The sequence below is a fragment of the Manduca sexta genome, chromosome 9, assembly GCF_014839805.1.
Source record: "Manduca sexta isolate Smith_Timp_Sample1 chromosome 9, JHU_Msex_v1.0, whole genome shotgun sequence".
Classification (NCBI taxonomy): Eukaryota; Metazoa; Arthropoda; class Insecta; order Lepidoptera; family Sphingidae; genus Manduca; species Manduca sexta.
The window spans coordinates 3,877,088-3,898,465 of NC_051123.1; the positions used below are offsets into that span (position 1 = coordinate 3,877,088).

General features: G+C 34.8%; 1 protein-coding gene across 1 annotated transcript; it reads left to right on the plus strand.

The window, feature by feature from the left end:
- The first annotated feature begins 13,646 nt into the window (after positions 1 to 13,646).
- LOC115448099 lies at positions 13,647 to 18,437 on the plus strand. The gene is made up of 6 exons (XM_030175403.2): positions 13,647 to 13,809; positions 14,565 to 14,721; positions 15,117 to 15,234; positions 16,295 to 16,429; positions 17,371 to 17,584; positions 18,292 to 18,437. The coding sequence occupies exons 1-6, from the start codon at positions 13,647 to 13,649 to the stop codon at positions 18,435 to 18,437; spliced, it is 933 nt and encodes a 310-aa protein (XP_030031263.1).
- The last annotated feature ends 2,941 nt before the right edge of the window (positions 18,438 to 21,378 follow it).

The window sequence follows — 21,378 nt, forward strand, 5'->3', positions numbered from 1 at the left end:
TTGGATGATCTATATTTTATATTTAGGATTGTTTGTAACAAGATATTATCGCATTGGGGTAACACCTGTAATGGTAATGTCTATAAATGTAATATATAAATAAATAAATAAATTTTAAATACAAATATAAAAAATAATGTAGCCTGTTGCATATTGTATTGTAATTAAAACTTACAAGCTATATAGTTTTACTATCTCTTTAATCTTAAAGTATTCAGGCAATAATCCTCCAACGAACCGTTTGTAGATTTTTTTTTAATTACTTCAAATTGGATCATGCTTTAGCTTAGCTGTCCTTCTGCGAGTGCGTCATCTAGAGAATTACGTCACGGCATTCCTAGACTGTCGTAAGAGGCGACTAACTGGGGCTTAGAGAGAGTCGCGGGGTGAGCATTAGAGAGCCACTCGCTCGAGTGCAGCAACTCTGAGCTGGACGATAGTGCGAATAGTCGGTCTCCCGATATCATAGACGCCAAATGCGTCCTTTAGTGTACGGGAATCTTAGGCCCCTCAATTGTAGAGATACCGCAATGCGCAAGTGGTAACACGTAGGGACGATTAATTAAATACAATTATTAAATATTATGATGTAATGTTGTACTACTGATATTTATATTAGTTTTATTGGCCCAAAAATTAAGTTTACAAACCCATCATAATACTACAATTGAATTTATATCTCCGACTCTATTAGGTAACCAACGTTTTTAAATAGGTATAATTAAAATAACATAATTAATGTATTTATTATGCAACCTTGAAAATTCGTTATATTGTGGTTTTAGATACTTTATGTGCAAAATTGCGTCTGGGAAGATGGTAACACTTCTTTAATTTTATGTGATTGTGTAACGTTTTTTTTTTTGTCTGTCAACATTCAAATTCAAATTAATAGTTTATTACGTACATTACGTAACTCTACAATTATTTTATACAAAAGATGTTACATTCTAATACACGTAATAAAACGTGGTAAATAAAAGATTTTTTAACCGACTTCAAAAAAGGAGGAGGCTCTCAATTCGACTGTATGTTTTTTTGTGTGTTTGTTACGCGATTGCTCCGCCATTTATGGACCGATATTCAAAATTATTTTTTGTTCAAAAGGAGATACTTCTGAAGTGGTCCCATAGTCACCAAGTCAGACTGGTGACTTGACTTGACAGATGACTTGGTGACAATGGACCACGGAGCCTAATAAAAATAAAAAAATTGTTATTAAAATTTCTACGTAAGCTAGATAAATACATGAACAAATGTACGAAAACAATGTTTTGATTGTTATTAAGTACTAACTCCAAAATTGGTAACCAGTGTATAGCTAATGTTAAATATTTTTTGTTCTTTAGTAGTTTTTGAACGTGCTTTTATTTTTTGTTATTAGTTCGCTTAAGTCCATGATAAGAATAGGGGACCCATGATTATAGTCTAGTTGTGTCTCAGAGCGATATAAGAATAAGTAGATATTGTTCGCGTTTTTGTCATGTATGGAATTATGTTTATGATAGATATCAAAAAGAAGTCTTTCCTTGGGTTTAAGTTAATTAGAATAATAATACCAGCCTCGAGTTATAACTCATGTTTATTATATCCCCCTTATTAATAATCGTTCTTTATCTAAGGACGGAGCATTGCTGTGATAACAAATCTGTTTCTCAGTGCTGACGTCATGGCATCCTTCACAGTGCGTAGACATAGGGCCGTTGTGATTGGCTAATATTGAGATACCACTTTAATCTAGTTGGCTGTCAGTTTAACAAAGCTGAACAAACAGCAAGCTATCAGATAAACATAGCTGAGAAACAGACTTGTTATTACAGCAATGCTCCGTCCTTAGATAAATAACGTTTATGTATACAAGCGTATAGTTATAACTCAACTAACATAATATATATACTACCTACTACTAAGCACGGGACTTCCCTACTACTGAGAGGGATTAGGCCTCAGCACGCTGGCCTAGTGCAGATTGGCAAACTTCACGTATCCTCAAAATTCTTGTAGAGAATTTCTCAAGTATGCAGTTTTCACGATGTTTTCCTTCACTGTTAAAACAAGTGATAATTCACAAAGAAAACACATTTTTTTTTAAAGACAGAGCGTGCCCTTGTAGTTTGAACACCTGATCCTTCATATCCAGTCCGTTTCACTCCCAACTAGTCTATCACCACTTTCGGTCCAAGTTTACTTTTGATTTAATATCATTAATGTAGCTTCAGTTAGATAACATAAAAATATTTGATTAAATCATCGATATATATGTACTTCGTACTGACGTTCTGAACATTAACTGTGTTCAACTGAATTGAACTGTTATCCATTCAAACAGATTTTAGTATGGTGTCAATATTGATGCTTGTGGCTGTGTACCGAGAGCGCTCATAATATAATAACGCTAGTCTAAGTGCAAACTGGGATGTAAATAAAAAATTTCAGTGAAATAAGTTAAGTTATTTTTTATTCAATTAGTGAATAAATATGTTATAAGAGTGACGTTTTGGTTGCCCTTTTAGTTCAGATTTTGAACAAGTAGTTTATATGGACGTTCCTGTCTATAGAAAACACGTCAATGGAATAAAATAGATGAGACTGTTAATAATATGTAAAATTAAAATAAGTCCCTTATTCCGTATATCAATAAATATGCTAATTAAGAAACAGGATTCAATATTCCAGAGTAAATAGCAGTACAGTCAGCCACATAAGTATCTGAGCAAAGTCAAAGCATCATATCGCCTGTACCCATTAAGTTTAGTTGTTGTACTGGTAGGTCTCTTATATGTGAGAGTCCGCCTGGGTAGGTACCATTGCAATGTCTATTTCTGTCGCCAAGCAGTAGTGTGTAGTCATTGTTATGTTCCGGTTTGAAGGAAATTGTAGCCAGTGTAACTACTAGACATAATAAGACTTAACATCTCATGTCTTAGGATAGCGAGCGTAGTGGAATACCAAATAATCCTTCGTAATTCAAGATGTTGAATGGTGTTTCAGCTGTTTATGGGCGGTTGTATCGCTTACTATCAGATGAAAGGCAAGTTCATCTCTTCATTCAAAGCAATAAAAAATAAAAATGTTTTTGTTTCTTTGGGTGAAAGTAAACCTTCTTAATAAAAGAAAAAAAATCTTTGAAACACATAAGTGTATGAGAGGTTGAAAGTTTTGAATTCGCTCAGTTATTTATGTGGTTGACTGTACATCGGATTAAGATAATTACCATGAAAGTTTATATGAGAACATTTAAGTTAATTAATGTACAAAATATATTTTATAAATAAAACGATTGATTCGAATATTTCAATTAAAGTATTGAAGATGAACTTATGGATCCTTATTCTCTGACGGTATAAACTCTTAACACGTTCGTGTTAAGTTATCCTTATAAAATAACCGTGAAATGATATTCCGTATGCCAATTTCTATTGTCTTAAACGCGACGCGGTGCGTTACGTGCTTGTTACGTACTGTCAAACAACGTGTGGCGTAAAGAATATGGCATCTGTGACTGCAAATTGGGATTGTTGCATTATACACTTTCCTGGCCTGTAATAACGTCGATAATTGTTCTTTCATATCTCAGGATTAACGTGTAAGACTTATAACATACTGACTAAAAACCAACTAATTTCCTTTTTTGTGCGTTAGTATACTGTGAAGATTATATATGCATAAGTGGATCCTGCACCCTTCGACATAAGGTAGGATGTAGTATGGCAGGGCTTTATTCGGTAGGATGTATAAGAATCTGTGAATGAATTTCCCCGTAAAAAATGTTTAAGACCCTTCACCAACCAACTGGCCTTGAGCAATCGTTCCATACATTTTCGTCACATGAGTTATGGTGGAATTATGCAATGATTTACGAATAATTAAAAAAAAACAATTTGAGGTCTTTTTGAAAATTTTAATCTACCAAAATATTCCATATTAAATTGTCTACGTGGTAGTGTTGGTTAGAAATATAAATCATGTGTACGTTAGATACACGGAATCAACAATTTTAGTGGCATTTAATTGTGATTTTAGTGGCATTTTAATTGTGATGTCACCATAATGTGAAAAAGCGCACTATGTACACAAAGGGTGGATAGCCCCATGCGGCCCTCCGACGACCCCCCGATGGCCCCTATTAGTCGCTTCTTACGGCAGCCAGGGGATAGCGTGGTGGAATTCTTCAAACGCCCCCAATCCACAGGGCGGAAGAAACCTATACCTGAGAATTTCCATTTCTTTTTATTGCTTTAAATGAAGAGACGAGCTTGCCGCTCGCCTATAGGTAAGCGATACGACCGCCCATAAATAGAAGAAACATCATCCAACACCTTGAATTACAAAGTATTGTTTGGTATTCCACTGCGCTCGCCTGAGACAAGAGGTGTTAAGTCTTATTATGTCCAGTAGTTATACTGGCTACAATATCCTTCAAACCGGAACACAACAGTGACTACACACTGGTGCTTGGCAGAAATAGACATTGCGGTGGTACCCAGGCGAACTCTCACATATCAGAGACTTACCACCAATAATAACACGATATAAACATTATAAAAATTAAACTACCTAAGTTAAAAGAACAGATAGCATCTAAAAATACGGTTAGTGCGCCGTTTTGCTGAGGGAGCACCTTAACATGTAAGTGTTACGGATCATAATGCGCCCTACCGCGGACTATAAGGTCATTCAAGTTGCACAACTTCTTGGACACTGCGATAATAATTTAGAAAATATTACCCACTAACGAGACTTTCCCGCCCTCACACCCACCACTACAACTCCCGTAAGCCAGGATCAGCAGTGGCACGCATTTTATGACACCGAGCAGTGAAGCTCGGCGAGTCTCAGGGAAAACTAATATATCAATATCCCGCAACGAAATTAATCAAATAGAAAGATAGGGAGGAGTTAGAAATATTAATTGTCCACTTCCCTCCAGAGCAATGCGGGTGACAAAATCATGATGTAAGGAGGCGATTTAACTTTAAGGATAGGGACGTTTACAACTAGATAAGCTAGTTATAAAGCACCACGGATAAAATTAAATGAAAGCGTCCTTTCACATGAGCTGTTAGATTTGATTACAATAGGCATAGCAAAAACGCCGGAAAGCAAGGAAATTCCGTCTAGTCTCAACAAGGTCCATGTAGTATACAACCCCAGATGTTATTTGCATACTATTTAACATAATGTTGCGCTCTTCATGCCAGAGACCACACTCCCAAAGTACGTGATGAGCAGATTGTTCAACCTCGTAACCAGGTGTAGAGCATGGGCACGCAGGAGAATCAACCAGCCTAAATGAGAACAGTTTACCCTTAAAATTACCATGGCCGGTAAGGAATTGCGATACACAGTAATCTATTTCTAGCCAAGTTTTAATTAGGCGATCGCGAACGTACGGAAAGTATTTATATAAATGACGCCCTTTCGAAGACGTGTCCCACCTACATTGCCATTCATTTAATAATTCATTGTGTACATCTGTGTGCGGTTTAAATAGTCTATCGATTCTTAAGAGCTCGCGAGACGTAAGAAACTTTTTATCCATATCCTCTCTGGTTGAGTAATACATAGCGGCGCGACGCTGTACCTCCAAATCGACAGGGAGTATACCCGCGAGGACAGGCAAAGCTTCTGTACTAACAGTTCTATACGCCTTGCACAAGAATATCAACGCCGATCGTTGACTCTGGAGCAGTTTCCTGCGCACAGCACCGATAATTGCCCTATCGGCCCATACAGGTGATCTGTATGTAATGCAAGCTAAGTAAGTCGCTCCATAAATGATTTTGAATGTAGTGAAAGACAGTCCCCACGTAGAGGTCGATATCCTTGCCAAGGCGTAAAAGTTACGTTTTGATTTTTCCCCGACATTTTTATATGCTCTAGAAAGGAAAAAATTCGTTCTAAAATCAAACCTAAATAACAAACCGATTATTTTCTTTTTACAACAATATTATTAAATTTTATTCGCGGCGGTGATTTTAATATACCTTTTAAAAGCAGTTGGAACGTTTTGTGAGGTGCGAATGTAAGGCGATTTCTTTCACCCCATTGAGATATTAATTGTAAACACGTATCCGCCAAACTTTCAAGCCCCGATCTACTATTAGATTCTATTAGTAAGAGGCCATCATCCGCATATCCGGTTAAAGTGCATCCTACAGGTAAGGGAATTGAAAGAAAATCATCGAAGCTCAAATTCCATAAATAAGGACCTACAACTGAGCCTTGTGGACATCCCATACTCAGCGACTTCGACACGGCTTGGTGGCCGAGTTTCAGTTTGGATGTTCCATACGAGAAGTATGAGTAAATTAGGGAATATATATTCCTATAGCAGCCTCGTATTTTTAACTTAAGAAGTATCATAAGCCACCAAGCATTGTCGAAGGCACCGGAGATGTCTAGGAAGATACCGAGTAGATATTTATGTTCCGATATACTTACTGTTCTTCTAACCGATATTGCTGCGTCTGTAGTCGACCTACCTATGGTAAATCCGAATTGATTTTTGTGAAATACTGGTCCGCCCGGTAACAGACGAAGGACAATGAGGCGTTCTAGAAGTTTACCTAAAGATGGTAACAACGTAATAGGTCTATATGACTTGGGATCATCGGGAGCCTTACCAACAATGGTAATAAATTCATCTAATGTCGCAAGGTTTGAGACTGGAGAGTTTGGCAATTCCGCGGCCCACATTCTAATTTGGTTGTGATAATTGTTGTCATTAATAATATCATCGGGTATAAGTGAATGCAACAGTGCTTCCGTAGTCTCCTCAATACCAGTTTAATATTACAAAATTTAATATTATCGATGTAAGATAAATGAATTGGTCTATTTGCTTTAAACTCTTGGTGTAAAGGAGACCACGGGCCCTCCTTAACTAGCCGCGCGGCGATTTTACGCAATAAATTAACTTTCGATTTTTGTACTGCTGCTCTATAATGCGACCTGGCAATTTTAAGTTCATTAAAAGCAGATGTAAAAGTGTCACCTGTGACGCAACGCTTTTTAAGCCTATTAAATCTCCTGCGCGCCTTACGAAAAATTCGGCGTAGGTGGACTAGATATTCGTTCCACCAATCCCATCTACGAGTATTTGTAATTGAACCTCGACCGATAGCAACATCTGCACAGTATGTGAACGTGGCCGACATAAGTTCAGCACATGTTTCAGGTGAGAGATCATTGCGAGTAAAATCTCTGGCATGTCTAACAAATAAAGAGCTAAAAAAGTTCCAGTTTGCCACTTTAGTTTTAATTCTAAAATCATAGTTGTTATTAATAAAACCTTGTGTCAATCTATGCAAGAATTCGTACACAATCAAGCGATGGTCACTATACGACGCATCCGGCAGGACACGCCACCTATTAAGTCGAACGTCTCCACTAAAAATTGTTACGTCAATAGAAGACTCACCCGTAGGGCTACAGTAAGTTGGTGGTGCATCGGGAGTATTGAGAATACCAAGATTCATCTCTGCGATGAAATCTTCGACGGCGCAACGCCGATCGGTATCGGTGGATCAATATTTGCCATACCAAAGGGTAGATGACGCATTAACGTCAGCGCCTATAATTACTTTACGACCTGCAAGTGATCGTAAAACCTGGCGGAGATGGTGTATATGTGGTCCTACCGGCTCCGAGTATTGAAAGTAACAGCTCGCTATGAAAACCTTATAGCTCGGCTTTGAAACCTCCGCGACTGCACAGTGTGACGTCATGAGATATATTACCCAATAATGTTACTACTTCCAAAATACTTATTAATCAAACATTCCACATTACAATGCCAATAAAGATAACACAACGCATTATTTGTATCAAACAATTTAGAGCATGATACCTCCAGTGTTATGGGGAAGGATTACGCGCAAATCTATCAGATATTAATTAATTTTAGATGGTAACACTTGACGTACACTATCCTATCCTTCGGGAATAATCCCATTATGTGTGATTGGAAATTATTAACCGTTTCGCATCAGGGACTCTTGTTCCTATTATTTAAACATGTGCATTATATTCTGCTGGTGGTAGGATATATTTTATAATCGCTTGAATAGCGACTGCCGTACACAAGGTATTAACCCTTAACTATGGACGTGATTTTTTTGTCACACTACCACGGACGCGCGGTCTCTCGGACCGCTATGTTCTGAGTTAAAATACAACGTAAATATAAATTTTATTTTTACGCTATTATATTTATTATTTTCTAGGCATATTAAAATGAAATAATTTAGAAGCTTTTAATCAATCTTTATTTATTTCTCACCTAATCCAAGCATATTAACAGTTAAAGGCACTATTTGGCATAAATTTACTTGAGATCAGTTTTAGGGCTGAAAACTTTAATGAATTAATCTTTTTTAAAAAAATAACCGTGTTTTCTATAAATCTAAGGCTTATTCTAACATAAAATCAAAAAAACATGCAAATAATCATAATGTAACAAAGAAATTATAGATAAATGCAGCATGCATTAAATAATATTTTACTAGTTAATAACTATGTTAAGAATAAAAAAAACATAGTAATATGACAATTCTGATTAATTAGACAATATTAGTAACAAAAGTTATTACCAATTAGTAGATGTCGTTGTCTCCTTTCAAATGTTCGTGTGACAAGATGCCACAGCGTCCTTGGATATAATTACAAGAATTACATATTTGCCCCCCACGAGATGGACCGACGACCTGGTGCGGGTCGCCGGAGTCCGATGGATGAGGGCGGCCCAGAACCGGTCCCTGTGCTCAATGGGAGGCTTATGTCCAGCAATGGACGATTCCCGGCTGAAATGATGATGATGATGAACATATTTACAGGAAATATGCTAATATGCGCATTAGAAAAGTGCAAATGACGACATGGAAAAAAAAAATTACAGTGGGGTTTTGCTATTTCGCGGTAGATCGAGTAACCGTCGCATGAGCGCAAAATTTCGTATGATAAGCTTCGTAATGTCTACTCTATATAATCTTAGAACTCTTTGGTACAAGTTAATATTAGTACGAAGTTTATTAAGTCACGGCTTACAACACATTTTTTGCTACACTATAAAAATATATACTTAATAGTTTGGTACACATGAGTTAATTTTCCCAAATTAAAAAACGCATTGTGTACTTTTTTTACGTAATATCTCTATTTTACTTTACTACGTGTTACCCGCAGTTTTGTGCGAGTAAAAAATGCTTTCCCAGTACAAGTCTCCAAATCACTGTAGTTTCATTTCATATGAACGACACTAGCATCATCTAGGTAAAAATCTGAGTACGCCTGGGTAGGTACCACCGCAATATCTATTTCTGCCGCCAAGTAGTGTGTAGTCTCTGTTGTGTTCCAATTTAAAGGACATTGTAGCCAGTGTAACTACTGGACATAAGATTTAACATCTCATGTCATTAAAAATCCAAATATTTTACTTTGACAAATTACAGAGATAAAAGTAGCCTTAATTAATCCTGGACATGGTTCATCCATATAACAGATTTTCTCCAAATCTGTTCAGAGGTTTCGGCGCTTTAGTCTAACTGATATAAAATATTTTCACAAATATTCACTATTATAACAGAGAGGAGTAAAAAAAGATTCTTTAAAAGAAAAATATTTTAACAAAAAATAAAACCGCCTTAAAAAAGGCCTAAAAACCAAAAAATAATTTAACATTAACCAGTATATAGGTTATGTTCACTTATTTTTTGGTTGTTTGTAGCTTTTGAAGGCGGTTTTATTTCTTGTTAAAACGTTTTTATTTTTTCGCTCGCCCTTGTACCTGATATATAAATAAATGCATTATTTCATGCGTGACGCATTTAAAGTCGTTAATCCTGCGCCTGGGCGTCTACTCCCAAAATCGACAACGATATATCGGAAACGATACGATACTGTTCCGAAAGTATCGCAAACACCCTACTCTAATAAATGTTCGGACTCATTATTGTTTATCCTAACCAAAGACTAAATTTATGTTTTTATTTCGTTGTTCGGAATGAATGATAACTGTTAAATACATAAAAATAAACAAATATTCTCTATGGAGTCGTTGTACAAGACATCATAAGTGTCATAAATTGGCAGACAGCTCGATAATTAAAATTGAAAAAATTTTATTTATGAGAATTTTATTTATTATTTGTATATACTATTATTACTTGACATGGAAAAAATCACTGATGATAAAATATATAAGACGGAAGCCATAATTAAAAGAAGAAAGTATTCTGAAGAGACTTGATAAATGTGTTTATACAACGAGAAACAGTAAGTACTTATGTTTATAAATTATATCTGATATTTCGAGTATAAAATTATGTTTTAAGTATTTTATTTTTTAGACTAAGTATGTTTGAACCGTGCAGTGTGGACCAGCTAACAAAATTACATTTGTACAAATTATACTATACACTTAAGGCACCCATAACTGGAATATTGAAGACAACACAAATGTATAAAACTGTGTTTGTAATTTAAAGAAATTAAAGTTATGATTTATTTGTTTAGGTCCTCGCCGCGACTTACGAGAATGCAGCCAACGCAAAGGAGTAACATTACCGGACGGTTGTACAGATGGAACAAGAAAAAAAATACTTACTGATTAATATTGAGTTAAGATTGTCAGAAATAAAGAAAACATTACTAGAATTAGAACATTTATTATAAAACAAATCCAACAAGCTAGTTGGATTTGTGCTCTTTCTATTCCCAACAATTATATCAAATCAATGTTGGTCAATAATTTGTTTTTCTTTGAAGTTATTATAAAAATAAATTACTTATATGTTTATTTCGTTGTTAACTGATAGGTAATTATTGGCTATAATATGTCTTTAATTATTATAATGATAAGTGGAATAGGTTTATAGAAGCCATTCCTATGTCCGTCTTTGTTCCAAGTCAATGCTAGAAAATAAGTATTAATTGTTTTTGTTTTGTTTTTAGTTTAATATGAAAATATGAATAAAAATATCATCTTATTGTTATTTTATTTGTTTGTTGTTCTTATATTCATAAATGACAATTGGATAAGGTACTACTACATCAATAGCAAAGAACCACTTAAATCTAATATTTAAATAATGTAATTGAAATTGGTTCGTATTTGCTGATTCCTTCTGTGACGGGCCATATTTTCGTCCCCGTGAGCTTCTAAGGTGAATAAAAACTTCGCAATTACATTAGAACTGATTGTAAATACCCAATTACCAGTTATTAATTCCACAATCTTAAATACGATACGGTACGATAATGCCGACGACAGCATAAGAGGTCTCGTTGTGATTATCGTAAATATGACATATGCGACAATGTGAAATGCAAATCTTCGTCACTGACAGTTACCATTAAGGCGATACCTCAAGGTCCATTTTCATACATTTTGTTTCGGCTTTAATCTGGGTAACTAAACAAGTATTGGCAAGTAAAGAATTTAAATTCACGTCTAGTTAGTGATTAGTTCTCGCAGTTGAAAGAAAAACATAAAAATAATTAATAATCATGGATATTTCGGCCTTTAAAATTTAATATGACGAAATTTTAAAGGCAGAAATATCCATGATTATTAATTATTTTTACGTTTTTCTTTCAACTGCGAGAACTAATCACTAACTAGACGTGAATTTAAATTCTTTACTTGCCAATACTTGTTTAGTTACCCAGATTAAAGCCAAAACAAAATGTATGAAAATGGACCTTGAGGTATCGCCTTAAGAGTAGGTTTAAATTCGACAATGTCGAATATCTATCGGTCGTTCAATGGTCGTGACGATACTAAAAACAATGTTACTGAGAGTACACTTCGACACGACGAATGTCACGATATATCGAATATCGATTTTTCGATATCGAAATCGATATTCTCTCTTCGATCATGTCGGACGTCTCACTGAACTATGAGAATGAACAGAAAGTGCACCTGTGTATTGCGCACATACTTGTGCACTATAATATCTCCTGCGTGGCTGATCTCCGTTGAAATTAGCCGCCGTATCCAAAGATCGTTCAGGAATGAATCAATTTATATGTAAGAAACAAACATCGAAACTTATTTCATCATCAACGAGCTTCAAAGCTAATACTGCTTATTAAAATTTAAAAGATATAAAAACAAATTATTTTTGCATATATATACTATAATTATTATTTTTAGTACTTTTTATCTTTTCATAATATATAATATTTCTATTTATTACATCTATATAGTTTCATCTTTGCATCACTCAAAGGTTGACTGGTAGAGAGTGCCTTCAGCATAAGTCCGTCTTTATATATTGATGTTAAAAGTGTGTAAATAAATAAATAAGCTTTCTATGAAAATCAAAATATAGAGAAAAAAATTATAATAGCTTTATTGTGAACTAAATTTATTTATAGTTGAATTTTCTGTCTAGATCTTACGTGTTTGCAAACCTATTCTAGACCAGTGTGGTGGACTAAAGATTACTAAACCTTTTAATAATATATGATTTTTTTTCTCTCTTTGAATTACGTGTGCCGCGACAGTAAATAGTTCCCTATTTCTTTCACTATATGACTGATATTACAATTGAATTTGAAATGTAATATCTGCACTATAAAATTCAAATTTACCTTGTTTACAGCCTAAAGATTCAACTAGTATACCGAAGGTTTACTGCGAAAACCTGCAAAACTGCATTTTTAGTAAAATTGAGTTAAATACATGAAAATTATTATATTTTTAAGTTATGTTTATTGAAAAAATCGCCTAAAGATAGGTATATGTTAAGGTAAAATCAAGTAAATACAACAAATTGCTCCAAAGTCGATTGCTCAAAAATAATAAACATTATAAATAATTTCTGCAGTAAACGTTATATTTAAAAGAGAATTAATGTTTATAACCACTTTTTTCTTTTTAAAAGGGCGAAAAAAAAATGTTATATATCAGTCATAAAAATCTAAAAGAAATTATTTGTATTTAGCAAAACTATTTTGATAATATTGCTATTAAATTTGTGTATAACTAATGTTCAATATAAATCATTAATATCTCGTATCAAGCAAATTTTAGGAATATACATGTAAAATCGACTAACCATCTGACCTTACTCAATAAATCATAAGTTACTAATTAAACATATTGAGTAATAAAGTAATAATAAGTAATAAAGTTTTCTTAAAAAAATACATAATGTGATTTACAGAAAACAATGGCTTAACATAACAAATTTCTAAAAACAAAATAAAGTATTTATCAGGGGTACCCAAACTAGGCCTGTACCTTAGGATACAAAAAAAATCTTTATTATATATCTAAAATCGTGACTACTAAAGTAATTGAAGCCTTTTATATTTAGAGCACTTTTATTAGGTTTAAACTTTTAAAACTTAATAAATAACTTTACTACACTTAGCAGGTTTTCGCAGGAAAACTTTCAATATTATGTATCTATAATATTGTAAAATATAAGTTGTTTGAAGTAACTGGTTCTCTGGACTATAAGTTCAGTACTTAATACGACGGCAAACGCATAAACTGTATTTTACATTAAAAATATAAAAAAAAAATATTTTAAAAATAGAACCGAGTGTGCAGACGCCTTTTTTTTGTTTAAAAATATCTTATTGAAATTAAATGCGTTTATGAAACAATTATAATTTATTTATTAAAAACAATGGAGTCGTTACCAAGTGATCCTCTACTTGAGTATAATGATGATACTTTTAAATCTCTACGAAAACAATACAATTTTGAAAAGAAAGAAGATATGGATGCGGCTATCGACGTCTTCGAAGAATGGCTGACGAAACAGAATCATTTCACTAAAAAGGAGTACCGTAAGTTTTTACTTGACTATGGTAGAACGCCTCTGTGGCTTAGTTTTATTGCAAGCTGACTTCCGCTCTGAGGTCTGGGGTTCGAATCCCGGTTCGGTAAAGTGATATTGGGGTTTTTCTTAGTAACAGCCCGATGCCTGGAATTTGTCTCCGATATGGTAACAGGTTCGCCTCTATCACGTCATGGGACGGAATACACACGCTAAAAAGTTGGTGCACTGATTAAGCCTATGCCTACATATAATATGTATGTGTAGAGTGTGTGGATATTACCAACTCGCTGTCTTAGTTATTTATTAAGATTTGATGTTATAAAATATCTGTATTATTATTCTACTTATTCGATTCCACTGCGATGTAGATTTGGTCCAATACACTTTTCCCATATATTCCTGAAATACGAGTATCACTTTTTTAATCCCGATAGCCTGGCTAAAGGCCTTTTTAAGTTTATTATATAAATATCTGAGGTACTGCATAGAAATTATAAGTTTGAAGGCTATCGCAGTAGTCATTTTCGCATTCAAATTACAATTATTAAAAGTCTAGCAATTAACGATTTTTCTGGAATATAAATGTGCATAGATGGTAATAATTGCCATTTTTTTTTTTATATTACAACTTTATATAACTTTAAAATAATAATATCCTTTGTTTATAAATCAAGAACTGAAAAATATGTTTTGTTAAAGTTCTTTTTGTATTTTTTAATTTTTTTTTTTATTAACAATTAAATATGAATTATTAATTTTCAGCAAGAAAATACTTAGAGATAACACTAATTTCGTTGAAGGGGTCTGTAGAACGAGCGAAAACTCAGATGGATCGGTTGTGTACACTCAAAACTATTTTGGCGCGCTTTTTTGACATATCCGATCCAATAGTGGAATACAGATGCTTCAAAGGCAAATTGTAAGTAATACAAGGTGTAACCTAATCGACTCACTGCAATAGAATTGGGACGATATTTTTTTTTACATTGACACGGAAAAGTGACCCACTGTATCAGATGGTAAGTAAATGGGGTCCAATGGAATGTCGACTGATGAGAGATGATTACCCCTCGACAGTCGACACAATTATGCCGGCCTGTTGAATCCGGACATATACAGGCTGATCCCGGAACGCATATTAAGTAATAATATTATATGCGTGCCTTATATTTGTTCGTTCTTATGTGTGTATTATTATAAATAGTTTGTATATATAACACTATTTGTGGAATGAAGTATAACATATAACCTTGTAATATTGAGTCAACGATAAGCTCTTACAATTGCAATCACTTTACGTTTTTATTTTTTTAGCCAGCAAGCGTTACTTCCAAGGCTAACCAAAGAACACCACAGAATATACGTAAGCAGATTCCAGTGCAATGGATTGGATGCAGATTTCTACTTCAAAACTTTAAAATGTGCAACAGCTGTAAGTATAACAGCCGTATGTTAAGATGACCATTAACCAATTTATTAATACAATACATACATAGTATCACTCCTTTATCCCATATGGGTAGGCAGAGACTATGGATTGCCACTTTGCACGATTCTGGCATACTTCTGACGCTTTCTCCTCCTTCATTAATCTTTTCATGCTTCCCGCCGGTTCCGGGTACTTTTTACCTGGCCTTTACTTAGAATGTCAGATATCTGACATTAGAAGGTTCGGTGCGGTCGACCCCTACCGACTCTTCCATCCACATTCGCCTTATAACCCTATTAAAATAGTAACCAGGTAAAATCTATTATATACACATACAGGGTCATTTTCTTTATTCGTGTGCTGCAATGTGATACACCCACTGTTCCTGATGGTAAGTGGAGTCAGGTCCAATAGAATGTCGACTGAGGAGAGATGATTACCTCTCCGCAGTCGATATAATTATGCCGGCCTATTGGAACTGAATTTGTACAGGCTGATCTCGGAACGCGACATTGACATTGCGTTACTAAATAAAACCACTGACTATTATGATGATGTAATATTTAAAATGTGTTCAAAACTTTAGTTTGTGTGACATTCTCGACTTGCTTCAATGGCTATATTACTGTCAAACTATTGTTTTTTTTTACCAGGACTTACAACTTAAATAGACTTTGCTCGTAGCTTCATCCACTTACATATAAGTCCTCAGAACCAGTCTAAAGTTTTGGGAATAATGTAGAACCTCATTAACCAGTGAGAGTTTTTTTTTAATTGGATCAATGGTTTTAAGTTGACCTCCAGCTATACAAAAAGATAAAGGTCAAGGGATCCTATTCCATCTACGGGGTATACCCATATTTTTGTAATTACGGGCGCTCTAATTGAAGAACAGCTTTGATAACAGTATAGGTAAATAGGGGATTTATTTCCTCTTTTACTTATACGGCTATCGAAGCTGTCCTCCAAGTAAAGCACCAGTAATTCCAAAAAGACGGATTTACCCTCATAGATGGAATAAGACCTCCTGACCTTACCTGAAAAGTTTTATTTACCATTTCAGATATGCGAATACATCAAATTGCACGACTATAATGATGGTTTCATCGCGATTGCTGACTTCCACGCCATCAATATTGTCAGCTTTTTGTCCGAAGTGAACATTTCGGACTTACGTCAAATGGTCACTTTGATAATGGTGTGTATTTTAAGAAGAAAGGAATATTTTATTTGGTTTTAGTAACGTAACATTACAAAATAATGAAATAACGAAATTAAAACTACATTAAGACAATTATTTAAATGTGTGTAATCACGTCTTCATAATTACAAAAATGACGAATAGAAGGAAAGAAATATAGGCTGTATGAGTAAATGAATTGCTGTCGACTTTCCACTCTGGGATGCAGTGGCAGCCTTAAGCGATGCGAGGCTCCGTGCAGAACAAAAGTAATGGACGCAATGCCGATTTTAAGTTTTGTCTTAAAAATGCTAAAAAGGTCCTCCAAGTAATCGCTTGAGGCCCCTGTCAGCACAAGGTCCCGGGATGTCCGGTTCACTCTCCCATGAGGCCGGTACTGCTGCAGTGTTAATTCGGGACATTTTTGTTTATACTTCAACAGCAAAGTGGTACCTAGTGGTAACCTGACTATGCCTGATGGTACGTGGAATTAGGTCTAATAAAATGTCGACTGACGAGAGACAGACTGATTCTAAGCAGATAAACCCAATATCACTTTTTCGTCCTGGGATTTGCACCCGAGAACTCGGGGCGGAAGTTATACCGCGCACACAATATTACTACACCCCTAAATTTCTCTATATGAATTTCGAGAGTATATGAAATCTGCTAACCCATACTAGGCGAGCGTGGTGGACTAAGGCCTAAAAGTCCCTTAGTAATAGAGACGGCCCGTATCTAGAAGTTGATAGTATATTTTAATATAGGGCTGGTATTCATCATCCTCATCAGCCACAGGATGTCAACTGCTGAACATGGGCCTCCCCTAAAGATTTCCAGATTGATCTATTGGAAGCGGCCCACATCCAGCATCTTGCTGCGACTTTTGTGAGGTCATCTGTCCACCCAAGGCTGGTATTATTATATTATAAACGATTAAAAAAAATCTGTGCTTCCAGGAAGGTTATCAAATGAGGGTGAAAGCCATACACTTGGTGACTGAATCAACAACAATTGATTTGTTGGTGAAATTATTCAAACAACTGTTCAGTCAGAAAATCGGTCAGAGAATCCATACTCATAAGTCAATCGATACTTTATACGACTATGTGCCTAGAGAAATATTGCCTTCGGATTTTGGTGGCGAAGAAAAATCATTGGAGGAATTATTTGGTAATCCTAATTAAATTTTTTTTTTAGAATTTACATTGCCTGACTAATCCGCTGTGACATGAGATAATTAAAAAAAAATTAAGTCAAACGACAGGAATAAATAAAAAAAATCAATTCAATTTTGAAGTCACATGAACACGATATTACGCACTTACAATCATTTATAATAACAAAAAAAGGTTTTTTGAACCGGTTTGGTCCTTACAATAAATCCTAAATACAATTTCGTTTTTATAACATAAGTCGACAACGTAATGTACATTATACAAAACAACAACAACATTGTTAAAAACAATAATAACATTTGCTGGTTGTAGTATATATTTTATATCCACCCGTATATTGACCACCGTGCACAAGGTGTTAAAACCCGCCATACTGACCCACGTAAGGGTTCCGGATCAGCCTGTGTATATCCGTTTCCAACAAGCTGGACAACAGGTTGGACCTCATTCCACTTACTATCAGGTGTAGTGGGGATACTATACCGCGCACGTATAAAAAAATACAAGCACACAATTTAACCCATTTATGATCGGAATGTTTGCCGGCGAACCGGTTTATGTAGTAAATAATAAGGTTATTTTTCCGTGACACGCGCAATGTCATGTAACTGTCATGATGGCCGGCAAACATTCCGATCATAAATGGGTTTTGGATGTCACTTGAAATAAATGAACTAATATCTATCGGTTTACAACTTCCAGATCATACATTGGAAGTCTTAGGAAGTGAAGAGAACATGCAGGACTTGATGGAAATGAGAAGAGCAACGGTGGTGGAGAAGATGCGACCGAAAGGGTTCGAAGATTATGGAATGATCGGGACATTCAGGAGTTTGAGTGTAGACTGATATCTCTGCCTATCCACTAAGAGACTTACCGTAAAACTAAGTCGAAATGTTTTTAAGAAACGTTTAAAATGAGTTTTGCTTCCTTCTCATTATAGCAGAACAAGAAAAAACTACTTAAGGTCGACCGGTATAAGGTCTACAGTTGTTTGGCAGATACGATGCCAGAGGCATTTATGTACCTTGAACGTATAACACCACTCTTTTTCTGTAGGGGCTAAAGAATAAGTCAAACACAGAACCTTTTACTTTTTGAAGTCCGTTTTAAATATTGAATAGTATTTTTTAATACGTTGGTAGGTAGTTATATTATTGTTTAATTTGCCCCATGTAAACACAAACTATGCTCAAAACACATTCAACAATAGTGTGTAATGAGTTTAATACAATTTTTTCTTATATAGACCTGTTTACAGGCTACTACTTTAAGTTTAAAAAATAATTAGTTGTATGTAATTTTAATGACACTTCTTGTTTTGTTTTTTGTAATAGTTTTCTCTTAATTTGATATTACGGTATTTTTAATAATTATTAGTGAAAACATTGCTAGTCTATGTATTAGTGTTATAAATATAATTAGCTAGCTTTTGTTCGTGGCGTAAAAAGCGGCGATAGCCTAGTTGGGTGTGGTACGGACTGCCGAGCGAATGTCCGCAGGTTCAAATCCCAAGGGCACACACCTCTGACTTTTCTAAAATCATGTGTGTATTCTTTGTGAATTCATCGTTCGCTTTAACGGTGAAGGAAAACATCGTGAGGAAACCTGCACATCTGAGAAGTTCTCTATAGGAATTTCGAAGGTGTGTGAAGTCTACCAATCCGCACTAGGCCAGCGTGGTGGACTAAGGCCTAATCCCTCTCAGTAGTAGAGGAGGCCCGTGCTCAGCAGTGGGCAAGTATATAATACAGGGCTGATATTAATATTTGTTCGTGGCTTCGCGTGAAGAAGTTTTCCGGGATATAAGTCCCGCTAAAAAAAGTTTCCGAAGTCCGATTTAATTATATTTATGGCTCACTGTTTTGGTCATAGTGGCTTCCACACAAAAGGTAGCTATACAATGTCGCGAACTTTTATTTAGAACTATTTAAGACAAACAAACCTATGGTACATCATCATTGTCCAACGGTTTCGGCAGCGCACGCCAAGATAGCGATTTTTTTTCCGACTTACTTGATAAGGTGCGTTGGGGTTAAATCGGACGCTTTTTCGACGTGTTAAACAGTCTTCTCGAATTATTTTTTTACAATAATTCTATAAGAGCTATCATAATGAATCATTAACTTAGCTATATGTTATTAAATATACTAAATGGTATATATTTTTTCAATCCCTTATATATAACAGTTAATGTTTTATAGGGCTTTAAAAAGTACCATACTTTTAGAAATGTGTGAGAAAGATAGGACCTTCACAGGTATAGTTCGGACTACTATCTAAAATCGTCTATGATACAGGGATTCTAAAATCCATAAAAAGAGCATATTCTGATCTAGATATTCATTTATAAACATTCAAAAAAAATTATAAATTTCGTAAGATATTTTTAGAAGCGAACTTTGTTTTTTTAATAGTTCTAGGTATACAAATAAACCAAATCGACTTCGAAAATATTCGAAGAAATAGTACATACACGTGTAAATAAACAATAAATAAACCAAATCGACCATTCATCTGAGCTATAAAAAATACATAATTAGTGAGTTCAGACGTTTTCGTGTATAAATTTTGATAAAAACTTGCAATATTTTACAAGTGCTAGATCGAACGATTTTTATCCGTTCTTTAATGACAAATAATTATATGTATAAAGATCGGATCTCAGGGAATATACGTGTTTCGACAAATTTGAATAAACAAGTCACAAGATTTATTTCCTTTATGATAGTATACACCTACAAAATTAATTGAAAACAGTAAATACTCAATTAAAATTAGGCAAATTCTTGCATGGGGTTAATCCGGATCTGCCATGGAACGACAAAACACCGATATTCTGTTTGTTAGCACCGTAAACATTATTTACTTGACGAATTCACTCATGTGAACTAGTGCAACGTAGGGTACAAGATGGGGTCGCAGGTAGTGTTGACCGAAAACAAAAATTATAACACAATTACGAGTTATTTGATTTATACGATGTTATACCTCCTACGATCTTACCCCAACGCGCCTTATGTGTCGTTATATTATGACTAACTTACACAAAATCATTGTAAATTGTAGCCTATGTGTTATTTTGATGTATAACCAATATATCTGTAAAGTTTCATCCAAATCAGTTCAGTAGCTTTTTCGTGGAAGAGGAACAAACACACATACATAAATACATACGTACATCGATACATCCATCCTCACAAACTTTCGCATTTATAATATTAGTAGGATTGTACTGTTTGTTTTCCAAACATAATAAAATAAAATTATGGTTCGACTGAAATACTGAGGTCTCGCTTTCGATTCCCGGGTTGGACAAAGTGATATAAGGTTTTAATACTCAGCTCGGAGTCTGGAATTTTACCTGATATAGCAATAGGATCGACATCTATCGCATTGGAACGATACACATGGTGAAAAGTGGATGTACCAGTTGCGCCTCTGCCTATCCCTTCGAGGATAAAAGGTGTAAATGTGTGTCATCTCAAAGCAAACAATTTATGGTAAAATAAAAATTGTCATTGCTTATCACTGTGCTGAAGCAATTTTCTTAACGTTATCAGTTTGTCTAGAATCTAAACCCAAAATGTCTGATAGATTTTTTCGCGGGTACGTGGGTACGTGCGCCTGAAATCTACAATAACTAAGGCATGAACATAATATGAAATATAAATGTAAAACTGCAAAAACAAAAAAAAATTAAAATAAAAAGGCTTATTTATTTATCTATTGTTATTTATTACTCCTTCGCCTGAAACTCTTTTCCTAGCGTAATAAAAGTCGAGTAGT

What these genes read in the sequence shown, in the direction of transcription:
- LOC115448099 (XM_030175403.2), top strand. Translation starts at nt 13,647, where the DNA reads ATGGAGTCGTTACCAAGTGATCCTCTACTTGAGTATAATGATGATACT. An exon ending in CTTTAAAATGTGCAACAGCT is followed by an intron (nt 15,235 to 16,294) that starts GTAAGTATAACA and finishes TTACCATTTCAG; the next exon opens with ATATGCGAATACATCAAATT. An exon ending in ATCATTGGAGGAATTATTTG is followed by an intron (nt 17,585 to 18,291) that starts GTAATCCTAATT and finishes TACAACTTCCAG; the next exon opens with ATCATACATTGGAAGTCTTA.